The sequence below is a fragment of the Piliocolobus tephrosceles genome, chromosome 10, assembly GCF_002776525.5.
Source record: "Piliocolobus tephrosceles isolate RC106 chromosome 10, ASM277652v3, whole genome shotgun sequence".
NCBI classification, from domain to species: Eukaryota; Metazoa; Chordata; class Mammalia; order Primates; family Cercopithecidae; genus Piliocolobus; species Piliocolobus tephrosceles.
Window position 1 is genome coordinate 45,829,745 of NC_045443.1, and position 19,235 is coordinate 45,848,979.

A 19,235-nucleotide genomic window follows, 5' to 3' on the forward strand; every position below is an offset into this window, starting at 1 on the left:
AAAATGCCAAAGATTGTTTTCTTTAAATCAACAAAAAATACATTTTGTCACAATGTCAACCCACCTGCATGTAGACGTAGCTTAGCTTTTACACAGAGAAGACGCCTATATAAGAAATGCTTAAAAGGCTGGGTGCAGTGGCTCACACCTGTAATCTCAGCACTTTGAGAGGCTGAGGCAGGCTGGTAGCTTGAACCCATGAGTAGAGACCAGTCTGGGCAACATGGCAAAATCTTGTCTCTACAAAAAATAGAAAAATTAGCGGGGTATGGTGGTCTGTGCCTGTAGTCCCAACTATTTGGCATGCTGAAGTGTGAGGAGCAACTGAGCCCAGGTAGGTCAAGGACACAGTGAGCCACCATCGTGCCACTGTACTCCAGCCTGATCGACAAGAGTATGATTTTGTCTCAAAAACTAAAATTTAAAAAAAAAAAAAAGAAAAGAAATGCTTAAAACAAAGATGAAACATTCCTTCTCCTGCTTTCTGAGGACTCCCTACTCTGTAACTGCGTAGCTTTCAATCAACTATCTTCTCACTGCACTCTGTGACGCACCTCAACTCCTTCCTACATGAAATCCAAGAACCCTCTCTTGGGGTCTGGATCAGGATCCCCTTTTTCATAACTTTATGATTTGAATATGTCAATAAGGACTTTATACTAGTTTCTCCTTTCCACATAGAGGAGAAAACATCTCCCTAACCAACTCACAAGAACTGCAGACTCAGGTGAGAAGTTACATAAATACACTTTCGAGAAGAAAAAAGTGTGGATTATTTTATTTTTGTTTAATTTTGTTAACTCAATTCTATAGACCAATGGCATTTACTAGTCTCAAACCTAAACAAAGTCCAGAGCAATCACTCTTTCCACAAGAGCTACTGGTATGGCTTAAACAGAAAAACAAATGAAGACACTGCTATGCAAACATTATTAGGAAGGACTATTACTAAAAACAAACAAAAATCTCCCCTGCCACCCAAAAAAATCTTTCTACAACATGATCAGAAGAAAACACACTATTCCATTTATGTATTTCATAAAGGACAAGCCGCACATTCATTGAAAGAGGCTTAAATAATCTAGTCTCACCACGAATACATAATTTTTCTCCAATCGCTTACAAGTGTCAGACCTCTCAATTTATCATCACTCCCCAATCACTGACTTCTAAAAGTAGGAGAGCGTTTTCCTTCTGTTTTATTTTATATATTTTATTTACATCTTATTTTATTTTTGAGATAGAGTTTGGCTCTGTCACCAAGGCTAGAGTGTAATGGCGCCATCTCAGCTTACTGCAACCACTGCCTCCCAGGCTCAAGCAATCCTCCCATCTCAGCCTCCCGAGTAACTGGGACCACAGTCATGCACCACCATGACCAGCTGATTTCTGTATTTTTGGTAGAGAAGGGGTTTTACCATGTTGCCCAAGCTGGTCTTGAACGCCTGGGCTCAAGCAATCCTCCCATCTCAGCCTCCCAATGTGCTGGGAGTACAGGTATGAGCCACCATGTCCAGCCTTTTCCTTCTTTAACAAAATCAAAAAAGGATGGAAGAAAACAAAAAAAGTCCTGTGTACATGTGCAGGATAAAGATCTGGAAGAATACATATCAAACAGTAATTGGCACTATCTTCCTAGGAGAAAAGGCCAACTTTAACTTTAAATGTTTCTTGTTTGAATTCTTTTATCATAAGCATAAGTAATTTTTATAATTTCTTTAAAAGTTAAAAAAATAGACCAGGCGCAGTGGCTCACACCTGTAATCCCAGCACTTTGGGAGGCCGGGGCGGGCAAATCACCTGAGGTCGGGAGTTCAAGACCAGTCTGACCAACATGGAGAAACCCCGTCTCTACTAAAAATACAAAATTAGCCAGGTGTGGTGGCACATGCCTGTAATCCCAGCTACTAGGGAGGCTGAGGCAGAAGAATCGCTTGAATCTGCGAAGAAGAGGTTGTGGTGAGCCAAGATCGCGCCACTGCACTCCAGCCTGGGCAACAAGAGCAAAACTCTCAACTCGGAAAAAAAAAAAAAAAGTTAAAGAAATAACTAGTGACACTACTAATTTAAGGATCCATAACAAAAATTTATAATAGTATTTTTCAGCCAGGTGCAGTGGCTCACGCCTGTAATCCCAGCACTTGGGAGGCCAACAGGGGTGGATTACTTGAGCTCGGGACGTCGAGAGCAGCCTGGGCAACATGGTAAAACATGGGCATGGTAGCACACACCTAGTCCCAGCTACTCAGGAAGCTGAGGTCGGGGGGATCACTGAGCCCGGGAGGTCGAGGCCACAATGAGCCATGATCACACTACTGGACTCCAACCAGGGCAACAGAGCAAGACCTTGTCTCAAAAAAAAAAAAAAAAAGAATATTTTTCGTAACATTTATAGTGATGAAAAGCTATAAATTGTCTAGACTTCTTAATGGAGAATGGTTAAAACTGCATACATTCACATATATGTCATCAAATACTAGCCAGACATTTTTAAAAAGTAGAGAATCCATCAGATGGGAAAATATTTGGGATATAGTAAGCAAACAAAAACAAAACCAGAGACAAAATACGTGCACATATAGCTATTTATACAAAAGAAACCACAAATAACAGTGGTTCATTAGTATACCTGTGCTTCAGTTGTCTCTAACAGGGGGTCCATGGCCTGTTATGAACTAAGCCGCACAGCAGGAGTTGAGCGGCAGACAAGTGAGTGAAGCTTCATCTGTATTTACAGCCGCTCCCCATCATTCACATTGCCCAACCTGAGCTCCACCTCTTGTCTGATCAGCCGTGGCATCAGATTCTTACAGGAGTGCTTGAACCCTGTGGTGAACTGCCCATGTAAGGGATCTAATTTGCTGCTTTTTATGAGAATCTAATGCCTGATGATCTGTCACTGTCTCCCATCACCCCCAGATGGGACCATCTAGTTGCAGGAAAAGAAGCTCAGGGTGGCCGGGCGTAGTGGCTCACGCCTGTAATTCCAGCAATTTGGGAGGCTGAGGCAGGCAGATCACAAGGTCAAGAGATCAAGACCATCCTGGCCAACATGATGAAACCTCGTCTCTACTAAAAATACAAAAATTAGCTGGGTGTGGTGGCGTGCACCTGTAGTCCCACCTACTCAGGAGGCTGAGGCAGCAGAATCACTTGAACCCGGGAGGCGGAGGTTGCAGTGAGCCGAGATCGCGCCACTGCACTCCAGCCTGGTGACAAAAGTGAGACTCCATCTCAAAAAAAAAAAAAAAAAAAAAAGAGAGAGAGATGCTCAGGGCTCCCACTGATTCTACATTATGGTGAGTTATATAATTATTTCATTATGTATAACAATATAATAATAACAGAAATAAAGTGAACAATAAATGTAATGTGCTTGAATCATCCCAAAACCATCTCCAACCCCACCCTCTGTCCGTGTAAAATCTGTCTCCCATGAAACCAGTCCCGGGTGCCAAAAAAAAGTCTGGGAGCATTGGTCTAGAATTTATCTGAGAGATATTTTCTTCTTCATTTTTCTGTATTTTCAAATTTTACTGCAACAAATACACAACTTTTGCCATAAAATTTATGTTTTGTTTTGTTTTCCAGACAGGGTCCTGGCACTCTTGCCTGCAGTGGTATGATCATGGCTCACTGCAGCCTCAACATCCCATGCTCAAGCAACCCTCCCACCTCAGTCTCCCAAGTAGCTGGGACTAAAGATGTGAGCCAGCATGCCCAGTTTTTTTCTTTTTTTGTAAAAAGGGGGTTTCACTTTGTTGCCAGAGCTGGTCTTGAACTGGACTCAAGCAATTCTCCTGCCTCAGTCTCCCAAAGTGTTGGGATTACAGGCATGAGCCACTACATCTGGCTTTTTTTTTTTTTTATAGAGACAGGGTCTTGCTATGTTGTCCAGGCTGGTCTTGAACTTCTGGCCTAAAGTGATTCTCCCACCTTACCCTCCCAAGGTGCTAGGATTACAGGTGTGAGCCACCATATGCAGCCTGAATTTTTATTGTTAAGGAAAACACAAACACTAAAAGGTTCTTTTAATAACCCCAATCCAAACTTAAATAAATCAAAGTCATAAAATTAAGTTGCATCGAAATACATAAAGATCCTGGCATGCTTGGGAGTAGGGTAAAAAAAGAAAGAAAAAAATTAAGAAAAACAGATGTGTAATTAATCTCCTACCTCACTTCTAGTATCAGGAAGGGATTCCTGAGGATGGAGACAAGTATGTGCTACCTTGATGACATGTTCCAATTTTTTGGGCTGCTCCTCCACTTTAGCTGCTAGAAACAAGGCTGCTGGAGCCACAGACTGAATGGAGAGAAAATAAATCATATTTATTATCAATTTATTCATTTATAGATCAAGATAGATCCCAAGAGGAGCTAAGTCTCAAATCAAGTTATTTACTTGCCTCAACTTTGTCACCTCTTTACCCTTTCCCCCCAGCTTCTAGCATCTTCCCCTCTCCTACCCATTAATCCATGTCCACTTCTAAACACCAATTATTTGACAAACTCTCATTAAAAGCTATCTATGGGAAAAGCTACTAGATGTAAACAGACAGTTTTCTATTTAAAATGAGATTCTTTATTAAGTCTGTATCAAATCACTCAATACATCTTTTAAGGAGTAAATTGAAATGTCCAGAATACACAAATCCATATAGAGAAAAAGTTTAGTGGTTGCCAGGAGCTGGGGGGAGGGGAGTATAGGAATAACTGCTAATAGGTGAGGGGTGATGTAAATGTTCTGGAATTAGATTGTGTTGATGGTTGCACAATTTTGTGCATATACTAAAAACCAGTGAACTATATAATTTAAACAAATTAATTTAATTGTATGTGAATTGTATCTCAATTACTTATACATATCAAATCTTACAAAAATACAAAGCATGGCATTATATGCAAGGCATTATTTATACAAAGCATTAAGAGGGAAAAATTGAAGTCAATACACAAGTAGATAACAAACTTGATAAGAGCTATAATTCACCAGGAGTCAAAGAAATACATAAATAATTTTACAGAATTTAAATATATATTTCATTTTACTGACTAGAACTGATATTCTAATACTTATTTATAACTCTGATGTCACCTATGCCATACTTTTCTAGAATAAGTTTTTCTCCACAAATTCAACACATAGTAATCATTTCAGACAAGACCATAGGAGACAAAAATAATTTAAAACAAAATTTTTTTAGGCCAGGCACAGTGGTTCAAAGTCTATAATCTCAGCACTTTGGGAAGCAGAGGCGGGGGATCACTTGAGCCCAGGAGTCTGAGACCAGCCTGGGCAACACAGTGAGAGACTCCATCTCCATACACACATGAAAAAAAATTGTTTTAAGTAAACATAGTGATTCATTTCCTTCACATTTGTTTCAGATGAATACGAAGCATACTACATATATATTCCTCAGACTTCAGGATAAACAAAACAGGATCAGAGAAAAATGGGTATGAACAAAGGTATTTTGATCAGGCATAAAGTACATTTTCAACACTAAACTGAGTAGTTAAATAAATTAGATAATCAGATGTGGAACACAAAATTTTTTTTTCTTTTTTTTTTTTTTTTTGAGACAGCATCTCACTCTGTCACCCAACTGCAGTGCAGTGGTGTCGTAATCACAGTTCCACTCAACCTGTGGAAGGTTGAGATATTCCCATCTCAGCCTTTGAAGTAGCTGGGATCACAGGCACACGCGACCACATCCAGTTAATTTATCTTTATTTTTAATAGAGATGGGGTCACCCTACATTTTCCAGGCTGCTCAAACTCCTGGGCTCAAGTGATTCTCCTGTCTCTGCCTCCCAAACTCCTAGGATTACAGGTGTGAGTCACCTCACCCAGCCAAGATTCTTAACAAGAGTGACACTTGGCCGGGCGCAGTGGCTCAAGCCTGTAATCCCAGCACTTTGGGAGGCCGAGACGGGCGGATCACGAGGTCAGGAGATCGAGACCACCCTGGCTAACACGGTGAAACCTCGTCTCTACTAAAAATACAAAAACTAGCTGGGCGAGGTGGCGGGCACCTGTAGTCTCAGCTACTCGGGAGGCTGAGGCAGAAGAATGGTGTAAACCCGGGAGGCGGAGCTTGCAGTGAGCTGAGATCCAGCCACTGCACTCCAGTCCGGGCGACAGAGCGAGATTCCGCCTCAAAAAAAAAAAACACTAAAGATTTTGAAAAACATAGTTTAAAAAATGTTTATGATAAATGTAGGTAACTATTATGTACATATGATAATTAATAAAAATAAATTTTTAAAACACAGTAATATTTAGAAGGAGTAATCTAGTGGTAGGTAGAACTAGGAGAAAAGGATGGGATACATTAAAAGTTAATTCAGGCTGCGTTTTGTGGCTCACGCCTGTAATCCCAGCATTTTGGGAGGTTGAGGCGGCGGATCACTTGAAGTCAGGAATTCAAGACCAGCCTCGCCAACATGGTGAAACCCTGTCTCTATTAAAAACACAAAAATTAGCCAGGCATGGTGACACACACCACCACTAGGGAGTCTTCTAGTAGGGTAGTACCACTTACTGGAGAAAACTGCCCGAACCCAGGAGGCAGGGGTTCAAGTGAGCCAATATCATGCCATTGCACTCCAGCCTGGGCAACAGAGCAATACTGCCTCAAAAAATAAAATGAAAGTTAACTTAAATAATAATTTAGGCATTAGGACATAAAGTTTAGAGTACTTTGGGAGGCCAAAGCAGGAGAATCACTTGAGCTCAAAGTTCGAGATCAGCCTGGGCAACACAGTGAGACCCTGTCTCTGTTTTTTAAAAATTATTTTAAAATATAGAAAAAATGATTTTAAAAAGTTTAGAGTAGGCCGGGCATGGTGGCTGATGCCTGTAATCCCAGCACTTTGGGAGGCCGAGGTGGGCAGATCACCTGAGGTCAGGAGTTCAAGAACAGGCTGGCCAACATGGTAAAAGCCCATCTCTACTAAAATTACAAAAATTAGCCAGGAGTGGTGTTGCACGCCTGTGGTCCCAGCTACTTGGGAGGCTGAGGCAGGAGAATCGTTTGAACCCAGGAGGCAGACGTTGCAGTGAGCCAAGATCACGCCATTGCACTCCAATCTGGGCCACAGAGCAAGACTCTGTCTCAAAAAAAAAAAAGTTTAGAGTAGACAATAGCAGTAGAAACAAAGGAAAAAAGAAACACAGGCATCACTTTGTAAAACTAATAGGGCTGCACTAAATATATGTACATGTATTTGCACACAAAGAAAAAATTCTAATGGGATATACTCTAAAATGTTAACAGGATTATCTCTTTATTTCCTGTCCTCTTCCAATTTTATGATAATTTAAAAAGTATATATTTAGGCCAGGCTCAGTGGCTCACGCCCGTAATCCCAGCATTTTGGGAGGCCGAGACAGGCGGATCACGAGGTCAGGAGATCGAGACCATCCTTGCTAACATGGTGAAACCCTGTCTCTACTAAAAATACAAAAAATTAGCCGGGCGTGGTGGCAGGTGCCTGTAGTCCCAGCTACTTGGGAGGCTGAGGCAGGAGAATGGCATGAACCTGGGAAACAGAGTTTGCAGTGAGCCAAGATCACGCCACTACACTCCAGCCTGGGTGACAGAGAGAGACTCCATCTCAAAACAAAACAAAACAAAACAAAACAAAAAAAAGTATATATTTATAAGGAGAGGAAAAAAATGGTAACATTATAAAATTAGCAAGACTTTATAGGCTGGGAGCAGACTCTTGCCTGTAATCCTAGCACTTTGGGAGGCCGAGGCAGGAGGATCCCTTGAGCTCAAGCCTAAGCAACATAGCAAGACCTCATCTCTACAAAAAATCAAAAGGAAAATTCACTGGGCCTGGTGGCACTATAGTCCTGGTAAGGCGGGAGGATCACTTAAGCCCAGCAGATGGAGGCTGCAGTGAGATATGACTGCACCACTGCACTCCAGCCTGGCCTAGGTGACAGAGTAAAACCCTATCTTGGGGTGGAGGGACTATAACTAACTGAACAAAGGGGAAAAGGACAAGTCAAAGACTATACTAAGGTTTAGCATAAACTAATAAAACCAAAATAAAACTAAACTCAATTATGGCACCACTGCACTCCTGGGCAACAGAGGAGATTCTGTCTCAAAAAAAAAAAAAAAAAAGAAAAGAAAAGAAAAAAAAGAACTCAATGAATGTTTCTTAAAGTAATGAATATGTGTTGTTTGTTAGGGTGGAAAGAAAAGGACCCTCACCTATAGTGCTGGAAACAATGTATAATGTATAATCTTTTGTAGGGCAAACTGACACTACAAAAATTTTTATATATACTTGGGGCACAGCAATTCCACCTATAGGAACTTATATTAAAATGCTTATATAAGTGCACTATACATATACACACAAGACTATCCCATGAAACATAACACACAATATAATAAACTAGAACAACCCAAATAGCTATCAACAAAGAGCTGGTTAAATAACCTACAGTAACTACACAGATACCATGTGGCAATTTCAAATAGTAAGAAATCTAAAAAATAATAATAATGAGAAATATGGAAAGATGTCCGATACATACTGTTACATGATAAAGGCAAGCTGTGCAATGGTAGCATACCAAGATGTGATTTTTTAATAGAAATACATAAATGCTAGTTTATGTGCACAGAAAAATGTCTGGGCCACTATATACAAAACCTTTATCAATGGTTATCTCTGGGTGGGATTACAAAGTAGTTTTCACTTTTTTTTTTTTTGGAGATGGGAGTCTCGCTGTGTCTCCCAAGCTGGAGTGCAATGATGTGATGATCTCAGCTCACTGCAACCTCCATCTCCCGGGTTCAAGCGATTCTCCTGCCTCAGCCTTCCGAGTGAGTAGCTGGGACCACAGGCGCATGCCACCATGCCCAGCTGATTTTTGCGTTTTTAATAGAAATGGGGTTTCACCACGTTGGCCAGGATGGTCTCGACTCCTGACCTCAAATGATCCACCCAACTCGGCCTCCCAAAGTGCTAGGATTACAGGCCTGAGTCACCGCACCCAGCCTATACCTTTGTAACAAGAAAAACACACACACACATACACACACAAATGCCTGACAACCTGACAGGATATATGACATATCAATGCCACATTTATTATTAGACCACACTTAATGTATTAAGTCCTCTCACATTTAAATTTGGATTCATCCCAGCTAAATTTAGAATTAGCATGTTAAAAGATGATATTAAATCTAGAATGTTGATTCCAAAATGTGCCTAAAATCAATCCTCTAAAAAGGATCAACAACTTCATATTAATCAATGGATTTTGAAAAAGGTCATGACATTCAAAAGAATATCCCTATACTAGCCAGGTGCAGTGGCCCATGCCTGCAATCCCAGCACTTTGGGAGACTGAGGTGGGAGAACAGCTTGAGGCCAGGAATTTGAAACCAGACTGGGCAACACAGCGAGATCTCTTGTCTCTAAAAAATAAATATATATAAAATGTTTGGCCGGGCGCGGTGGCTCAAGCCTGTAATCCCAGCACTTTGAGAGGCCGAGACGGGCGGATCGGATCACAAGGTCAGGAGATCGAGACCATCCTGGCTAACAGGGTGAAACCCCGTCTCTACTAAAAATACAAAAAACTAGCCGGGCACGGTGGCGGCGCCTGTAGTCCCAGCTACTCAGGAGGCTGAGGCAGGAGAATGGCAGGAACCCAGGAGGCGGAGCTTGCAGTGAGCTGAGATCCAGCCACTGCACTCCAGCCTGGGCGACAGAGAGAGACTCCGTCTCAAAAAAATAAATAAATAAATAATGTTTGAGGCCGGGCGCCGTGGCTCAGGCCTGTAATCCCAGCACTTTGGGAGGCCGAGACGGGAGGCTCACGAGGTCAGGAGATCGAGACCATCCTGGCTAATATGGTGAAACCCCATCTTTACAAAACCTACAAAAAATTAGTCAGGCGCGGTGGTAGGCGCCTGTAGTCCCAGCCACTCAGGAGGCTGAGGCAGGAGAATGGCGTGAACCCAGGGGGCGGAGCTTGCAGTGAGCAGTGATTGCGCCACTGCACTCCAGCCTGGGCAACAGAGCGAGACGCCATCTCAAAAAAAAAAAAAAGTTTGAAAGAATCTCTCTATATTGGGTAATTACCAGATCATCCATTCATTCAATAAGTTTACTGAAGTTGCTTTAGAGAATACACAAAAAAGGGAATCTCTGTCCTTGTTAAGCTTAACACATGTAATCCTAGCACTTTGGGAGGCCAAGGCAGGAGGATCACAAGGTCAGGAGATCAAGACTATCCTGGCTAACATGGCGAAACCCCATCTCTACTAAAAATACAAAAAAAATTAGCCAGGCGTGGTAGCAGGCACCTGTAGTCCCAGCTATTCGGGAGGCTGAAGCAGGAGAATGGCATGAACCCGGGAGGTGGAGCTTGCAGTGAGCCGAGATCAGGCCACTACACTCCAGCCTGGGGACAGAGCTAGACCCCATCTCAAAAAAAAAAAAAAGAAAAGAAATAAAAAGATACGGCCTGGCACAATGGCTCATGGCTATAATTCCAGCACTTGGTAGCCAAGGCAGGTGGATTATGAGGTCAGGAATTCAAGACCACGCTGGCCAAGATGGTGAAACCCCGTCTCTACTAAAAATACAAAAATTAGCCGGGTGTGGGGGCGGGGGGGGCACCTGTAATCCCAGCTACTTGGGAGGCTGAAGCAGGAGAATTGCTTGAACCCAGGAGGCAGAGGTTGCAGTGAGCCGAGATCATGCCACTGCAATCCAGCCTGGGGGAAAGAGCGAGACTCCGGGTCTCCAGAAAAAAAAAAAGATAAAATTTAAAATACAAGGCTAGGCACAGTGGCTCACATCTGTAATCCCAGCACTCTGGGAGGATGAGGCGGGCAGATCACAAGGTCAGCAGTTTGAGACAAGCCTGGCCAACATAGCGAAACCCCGTCTCTACTAAAAATACAAAAATTAGCCAGGTGTGGTGGCGGGTACCTGTAGTCCTAGTTACTTAGGAGGTTGAGACAGGAGAATTGCTTGAACCTGGCAGGTGGAGGTTGCACTGAGCTGAGATAACGCCACTGCACTCCAGCCTGGGTGACAGAGCGAGATTCTGTCTCAAAAATAAATAAATAAATAAATAAATAATAAAAGCAGGGGAAAATATATATTAACCTATACATGAAGAGTGGACAAACTGATTTGAGATTTTCTTTTTTTGATTTGATATTCACTTCACCCCAGATTTCAAGTCTTTATCATAATAAAAGGGAAGTATAGAAAACTTTCAGAACTGGCAAAACAGCTAGGAATTTCCTCTTCAAATTTCACTTTGTAACTACTCACTACCTTCTACTCTGGTGTTATCAGATAGCCTCGTTAAATGCTGACAGGCTTCTCTCTTAATAAGAAGGGTACATGCCCTGCAATCAAAGCCAGAGCACAGCTCCAGGGCATAACTAGAGGTACAGGGGCTAAGGGCAGAAGAAAGCCAGCCAGGGTGGATCATTAGCAAAAACCTTAGTTCACAAATCCAAAAAGTTTCCTGTGCAGTTACTCCCAATACTTTTTCTGCCAGTTTCTTACATTTCAGGAGCTATGTCTAGCTTCATAGACTCTCTTTCTACAGCATTAAAAAAATTATAAAAAATCTGAAAACCCACCATTCTAAGGATATGAAATAAGCATTCTCAAAGGCATAACCTTTTTCTTTTTGAGACAGAGGTTTGCCCTTGTCGCCTAGGCTGGAGTGCAATAGCAATCTCGGCTCACCACAACCTCGGCCTCCCCAGTTCAAGTGATTGCCTCAGCCTCCTGAGTAGCTGGGATTACAGGCATGAGACACCATGCCTGGCTAATTTTTGTTTTAGCAGAGATGGGGTTTCTCCATGTTGGTCAGGCTGGTCTCAAACTCCCTACCTCAGGTGATCCGCTCGCCTCGGCCTCCCAAAGTTCTGGGATTATAGGCGTAAGCCACTGCACTGGCAGGATAACTTTGTCTTAAAAAAAAAAAGCGGCCGGGCGCGGTGTCTCACGCCTGTAATCCCAGCACTTTGGGAGGCCAAGACGGGCGGATCACGAGGTCAGGAGATTGAGACCATCCTGGCTAACACCGTGAAACCCTGTCTCTACTAAAAATACAAAAAAATTAGCTGGGCGTAATGGCGGGCGCCTGTAGTCCCAGCTACTTGGCAGGCTGAGGCAGGAGAAGGGCGTGAACCCGGGAGGCGGAGCTTGCAGTGAGCCGAGATTGCGCCACGCACTCCAGCCTGGGCAACTGAGCAAGACTCCGTCTCAAAAAAATAAAAAAAAAAGGAGTGACATATTTGACTCACAAATCCATATAAACTATATAGCCCGTACTGTGGCTCATACCTGTAATCCCAACACTTTCGGAGGCCGAAGCAGGCAGATCACCTGAGGTCAGGAGTTGAAAATCAGCCTAACCAACATGGTGAAACCTTGTCTCTATTAAAAATACAAAAATTAGCCAAGGCCGGGCGTGGTGGCTCAAGCCTGTAATCCCAGCACTTTGGGAGGCCGAGACGGGTGGATCATGAGGTCAGGAGATAGAGACCATCCTGGCTAACACGGTGAAACCCCGTCTCTACTAAAAAATACAAAAAACTACAGGGCGAGGTGGCGGGCGCCTGTAGTCCCAGCTACTCGGGAGGCTGAGGCAGGAGAATGGCGTGAACCCAGGAGGCGGAGCTTGCAGTGAGCTGAGATCCGGCCACTGTACTCCAGCCTGGGCAACAGAGCCAGACTCCGTCTCAAAAAAAAAAAAAAAAAAAATTAGCCAAGTGTGGTGGCACATGCCTGTAATCCCAGCTACTTGGGAGGCTGAGGAAAGAGGAATGCTTGAATCTGCAAGGCGGATGTTACAATGAGCTGAGATCATGCCATTGCACTCCATCCTGGTCAACAAGAGCGAAACTCCATCTCAAAAAAAAAAAAAAATCAATGCATATGAAGTACTCAAGTTTATCCCTATTACCTTAGCATTCTATTAAGTAAATATAGTCCTTCCTAGAACTGGGATATCACTACGCATTCACTTCCAAGTCATTTATAATAATGTTAAATAGGACCATTTCAAATAGCAACACTGAAAAGATCACTATTTATAATCCTGTACAAAAAAATACAATTTCTTTATTAGTATTATTTTATTCTTCATGTTCTTTTAAAAAAATTTTTTACCTTTTTCTTTCTTTTTTTTTTTTTTGTAGAAACGGGGTCTCACCATGTTGCCCAGGCTGGTCTCAAACTCCTGGGCTCAATCGATCCTCCCACCTGGACCTCCCAAAGTGCTGTGATTATACATAAAAATGAGACACCATGCATAACCTATTTTTCATGTTCTTAAAAGTCATTTTCCCAGTTATTATTACATAATGTACCTTCCCCTCCAACTGCTGACTGCAATTTTATCAAAGGCTTTTAGAAAATCTAAGTAACTTACATTTACTTCTTCTGCTGTGACCGTATTTTATAAACTACTTCAAAATTAACACCAGGAATGGCGGCTTATGCCTGTAATCCCAACATTTTAGAAGGCGGAGGCGGAAGGATCCCTTGAGCCCTGGAGTTTGAGACCAGGCTGGGCAACACAGGGAGACCCCATCTCCATAAAAAAATTTTTTTTAATTGCCAGGGATAGTGGCAGGCCTGTGGTCCCAGTTACTTGGGAGGCTAAGGCAGGAGGATTGCTTGAGACCAGAAGGTTAAGGCTGCAATGAACTGCAATCAAACCACTGCACTCCACCATGGACAACAGGGCAAGACCCTGCCTGTCTCCCTGCCCCAGCAAGAAAAAGAAAGCTATACCTAAATTATACATGATTTCCCCTTTAATGTTACTCCTCCAACCTCAAAATGTTGACTTTAGATGTCTGATAATCTGTTTTTGGGGGGGTTTTTTGGGGACAGGGTCTCACTCTGATGCCCAGGCTGGAGTGCAGTGACTCGATCTTGGCTCACTGCATCCTCAACTCCCTGAGTTCAAGCAATCCTCTTGCCAGCCTCTGGAGTAGCTGAGACCACAGATGCATACCACCACACCCAGCTACTTGGTTTTTGTTTTTCTTTTGATATTTTGTAGAAATGAGATCTCATTATGTTGCCCAGGCTGGTTTTGAACTCCTGGGCTCAAGTGATCCTCCCATCTCCGTCTCTCAAAGTGTGGGATTACAGTTGTGAGCCACTGCACCCGGCCTAATCTACTTCAGAGAATCGACATGGATGTACTAAATCCAATAGACAAGTAGACACTTAACAGGAAAACTGAAAAGCTGGATTCAGAACAGCAACACAGCACATAATGAAAGGGATCAACCCTAAATTCTAAAGTTCAAGTCACAGTTCAGTAGCAAAGACCAACCACAAATGGAATAGGTAGTTGGAATCAATCACAAAAGGATTACACCATTTAAAAAAAAAAAAATTATACTTACATTTCCAGGAAACTGTGTGAAGGACTGAATCATGTAGAATCGATGCATGTATACTATAGCAGTGTTGATAGTCAATTGTGAGCTGAAGAGTTCAAGTTAAGATCCAAAAACAGGCAGGTATAATTCTGAAAAAGATAACCTCTATCTCCCTCCCAAAAGGATGAAATGGCCAAGCAAGTAGATGCTACTAAATGAAAATCATACTTCTCTCTCCAAATCAAATAATATGTTTGTTTTCTTTCACCAAATTACTAATTGCCAACTGACACTTATTACAATGGCTTACACATAACAAATATTTAATATAAATGTACTGAATGAATAAACAAACATATCAGGATGCATGGATCTAGACAGAGTTTTAAAAAAACTATATAAAGCGGCCAGGTGCGGTGGCTCACTCCTGTAATCTCAACACTTTGGGAAGCCGAAGGGGGTGCAGATCACCTGAGGTCAGGAGTTCGAGACCAGCCTGACCAACACGGAGAAACCGCGTCTCTACTAAAAATACAAAATTAGCTGGGCGTGGTGGGGCATGCCTGTAATCCCAGCTACTCCGGAGGCTGAGGCAGGAGAATCGCTTGAACTGGGAGGCGGAGGTTGTGGAGAGCAAAGATCACGCCATTGCACTCCAGCCTGGGCAACAAGAACAAAACTGCATCTCCAAAAAAAAAAAAAAACCAATTTATAAGGCCTGGCTGGGCACGGTGGTTCACACCTGTAATCCTAGGGCTTTGGGTAGAGGCAGAGGCAGGTAGATCACCTGAGGTCAGGAGTTTGAGACCAGTTTGGGCAACATGGCGAAACCCCTCCTTGACTAAAAACACAAAAATTAGCCAGGCATGGTGGCAGGTATCTATAATCTAATATGATTTATAGCGCCCACCCTGATCTGACCCATAGGTATGTCTCCACTACCTCTCTCACCTGCTAAACTCCATCAACTAAATTATTTTCTTTTTTTTTTTTTTTCAGACGGATTCTCGTTCTGTCACCCAGGCTGAGTGCAGTGGCACAACCTCAGCTCACTGAAACTTTCGCCTCCTGGGATCAAGCAATTCTCCTGCCTCAGCCTCCCAAGTAGTTGGGACTACGGGCTGGGCCACCATGCCTGGCTAATTTTTGTATTTTCAGTAGAGATGGGGTTTCACCTTGTTGGCCACGCTGGTGTCGAACTCCTGACCTCAAGTGATCCGCCCGCCTCAGTCTCCCAAAGTGCTGGGATTACAGGCGTGAGTCACCACACCCGGCCTAAATTATTTTCAGTTCCACTTCTCTCTGGCAACTAAGCCTTCTCATGGGTGATCCATGGGACAGGAAACATCTGAAATGATCTGATAATTCATTAACTGAAGAAGAAGAAAAAACGTGTAAATGCCTTACTTCTAAAAACTTCAGCAGACAATATGGGGTGGAGAGATGATGCAGTCCCAAATTACAACAGCCTTTTTTTGAGGGGGCAGAGTCTCGCTCTGTCGCCCAGGATGGAGTACACTGGCACCATCTTGGCTCACTGAAACCTCTGCCTCCCAAATTCAAGCCATTCTCCTGCCTCAGCTTCCCCAGTTGCCGAGATTATAGGCACCCATCACCAAACATGGCTAATTTTTATTTTTAGTAGGGACGGGGTTTCACCATTATGGCCAGGCTGGTCTTGAACTCCTGGCCTCAAGTGATCGACCCGCCGGGGCCTCCCAAAGTGTTGGTACTACAGGTGCCAGCCACCGCGCCTGGCTGACAACCTTAATGACAACACACATACAAAAAGGAAAGCGTTTTAAGGATACACTGAAATAGAATTTCGAACAAAAAGATTTACTCCATACTGATAGGATGCTTAGGAAACACACCTGGACATCAGCAGGAAACAAACCGGCGATAAAAAAAGACACCTATTTTGAGATGAACACACCCTTAAGATACAAACATTACTGTCAGCCACACATTTAAATAGAAGCTGCAGCCAAGAAAATTTTCACACACAGAGTGGAAAGAACTTTAAAACTATACTAGTTTTCTCCACCACAAAATAAGTGTATTTCCTGACAAACAAAAATGTGTGGGAGAGGATACCTCATTTTTTTAAAATTTTTTTTTTTTCTGAGACGGAGTTTCACTACTGTTGCCCAAGCTGGAGAGCAGTGGCGCGATCTCGGCTCACTGCAACCTCCGCCTCCCGGGTTCAAACGATTCTCCTGCCTCAGCCTCCTGACTAGCTGGGATTACAGCTGCCCGCCACTAAGCCTGGGTAATTTTTTGTATTTTTAATAGAGACAGGGATTTAATTATGTTGGCCAGTCTGGTCTCAAACTCCTGACCTCAGGTGATGCACCCGCCTCGGCCTCCCAGAAGTGCAGAGACTACAGGTGTGAGCCACTGCACCCGGCCGTTACCTCATTTTTGAAATATAAAGAAAATGAAATACACACCACCACTCTAAGTAACTTAAGGACCCAGTATTTTGTAAACGATTTAAAACATTAGATTCGTGGGTATCCCCTACAAACGTAAACTAACATCTTTCCTCTGAAATTCTATAAAACAGCAGCTACTAATTGAGCATCTGAATGCAAAGCATGGACACAGAATCAAACACAAGAGGTATCATCCCATTTTATAGACAAGACGACCAAGAATTTGACAGGTCACTTAAATAGCTAGCAGATGAGGAATGGATTTTGGACCAAGGCTGAGGCATTAATTCTAGTCCACCCTTTATAAGACTTTCAGGTACTGAATTTCTCGAAATTTACACACTAGGTTTGGGAGGCAGCCCTCAACAGAGAAACCTCTGCCAGACCCAAACCCCTAGGGCACAGCGGAAAATAAGAAACTTAACGTCACCAGAGCCGATTAGAACACAATGAAGAGAGACCTGGAAGGGCTGGTTAAAACACAAAGCCGGGAAGGGTACGAATTCCCAGCAAGGTTGGTGGCAGGGGTGAGCGAGCGGGAAATCAACTCCGCCTCGCTTCCCTAGCGCGAACTGAGTTTCCGCCCGCCCCATCGTGGGCTCCCCCAACTAGACATCCAGCTTCTGCCCACCTTCTTCCCCACTTTCGTCCCCCACCAGAGCCTGAGACCTAGACGCCAGAGCATGGCGGGACCAACTCGAAGGACGAAGGCCTAGGCCGCAAGGATACACGTTAAGACGCTGCCCCATGTCCTGGAGCAGATTGGCCGCCTGCTGGCGATAAGAAAGTTCTTTATCTGGGTCCACACCAAATCGACGGGATGGGCTATTTTCCAGCTGTTCTCGAGTGAAATACCACCGTTTGTTGTTGTTCTTCCTGTCTCCCTCCATAGTGCTTCAACCAGAAGGCAGCGGCGGAGGCTGCAAGCGCTTCCCAGCGTCACCTAAGAGGCGACCCACATCCGCTGTGCGGGGGCAACTGCGACTTGACGAACTTCCGCTAAGCGTCGACCGCCGGGTTGTGACTCTCTTCCGTAAAGAAAGCAAAAGTCAAAGGACCTACTTCCGGAGGGCACCTCGCGACACCTCGTAGCCGAGTTAACAGCCAATATGCGACGAAAAAAAACCTTGAGGCGAGGACGCAGGCGCGTCACGTCACCCTTGGGAGGTGGAGTGGGCTTAGAAGTTCTCGCCTAAAAACCATGTATCTTCCCGCGAGAACCGGATTGAGCGTTGGCGCTCGGGGTTAGGCTGTGAGGTCACAATTATAGTGGTATGAGGCGCCCGCCCACGCGCCGCTTGGCGGTTCTTACGAGAACTTAGTTTGTGACTGCAATGGTGATATAAAATGGGGCAGATATAAAATGGGGCAGATGGACGGGGCGCGGTGGTTCACGTCGGTAATCTCAGCACTTTGGGAGCCCGAAGCGGGCGGATCACGAGGTCAGGAGTTCGAGACCAGCCTGGCCAATATAGCGAAACCCCGTCTCTACTAAAAATACAAAATTAGCCCGGCGTGGTGGTGCGCCTGTAGTCCCAGCTACTCGGGAAGCTGAGGCAGGAGAATCGCTTGAACCCGGGGGACGGAGGTCTCAGTGAGCCAAGATCGCGCCACTGCACCCCAACCTCCAGCCTGGGTGACAAAGCGAGACTCCGTCTAAAAAATAAATAAAATAAAAATGGGGCAGATGAACTTGAAAGAGAAAGTAGGTGAGGCTGTCAGAAACTGAAAAACAGAATCAAATGGTGGGGCACTTTCGTATATCGGAACATAAAGCAACTAGAAGGCTGTTACATTGTTGGTAGCAATGTGAAATACGACAACCCGTTTGGAGAGGTCGCTTTAATGTGTAGCCAAATTCATGAAAACATTCTCACGTTTCGCCGCAGTGATCCAACTTAAAGGAATAAAATGAAATAACATTAAGAGCTTACATGTCCCATGTACAATACTGACTTAAATATACTGTTTCATTTATTCAGCAGAACTCTTAAGAGGTAATTTTTAAGTACGTTTGCTAGTGGGTGAACTAAAACTGCCCCTTGAGTGTGAAAAGCCTCCACCACTACCCTTCACTTGCACAGATTAGCAAGTTCCTGCCCTCTGTCAAGATATTTCCCAGCTCCTTTGCCGGGCACGGTGGCTCACGCCTGTAATCCCAGCAGTTTGGGAGGCCGAGGCGGGCGGATCACCTGAAGTCCGGAGTTCGAGACCAGCCTGGCCAACATGGTGACACCTCCTCTCTACTGAAAATACAAAAATTAGCCAAGTGTGGTGGTGCACACCTGTAATCCCAGCTACTCGGGAGGCTGAGGCAGGAGAATCATTTGAACCCGGGAGGAAGTTGCAGTGAGCCTAAATCTCACCACTGCACTCCA

The 19,235-nt window shown here is 43.9% G+C and overlaps 1 protein-coding gene across 2 annotated transcripts in view; it reads right to left on the reverse strand.

The window, feature by feature from the left end:
- The window catches only part of CCNT1 (cyclin T1), a 34,507-nt gene extending 16,537 nt beyond the window's left edge, over positions 1 to 17,970 (reverse strand). For both annotated transcript variants that reach the window (XR_002731423.2, XM_023211253.3), the window contains exons 1-3: positions 17,587 to 17,970; positions 14,444 to 14,525; positions 4,177 to 4,305 (exon numbers count right to left, since the gene is read on the reverse strand). Coding sequence is in view for 1 of the 2 variants with exons in the window: in XM_023211253.3 (XP_023067021.2) it covers positions 4,177 to 4,305; positions 14,444 to 14,525; positions 17,587 to 17,747 (372 nt within the window). In the remaining variant the exon portion in view is untranslated. The remainder of the gene's footprint in view (positions 1 to 4,176; positions 4,306 to 14,443; positions 14,526 to 17,586) is intronic.
- Positions 17,971 to 19,235: the final 1,265 nt, after the last annotated feature.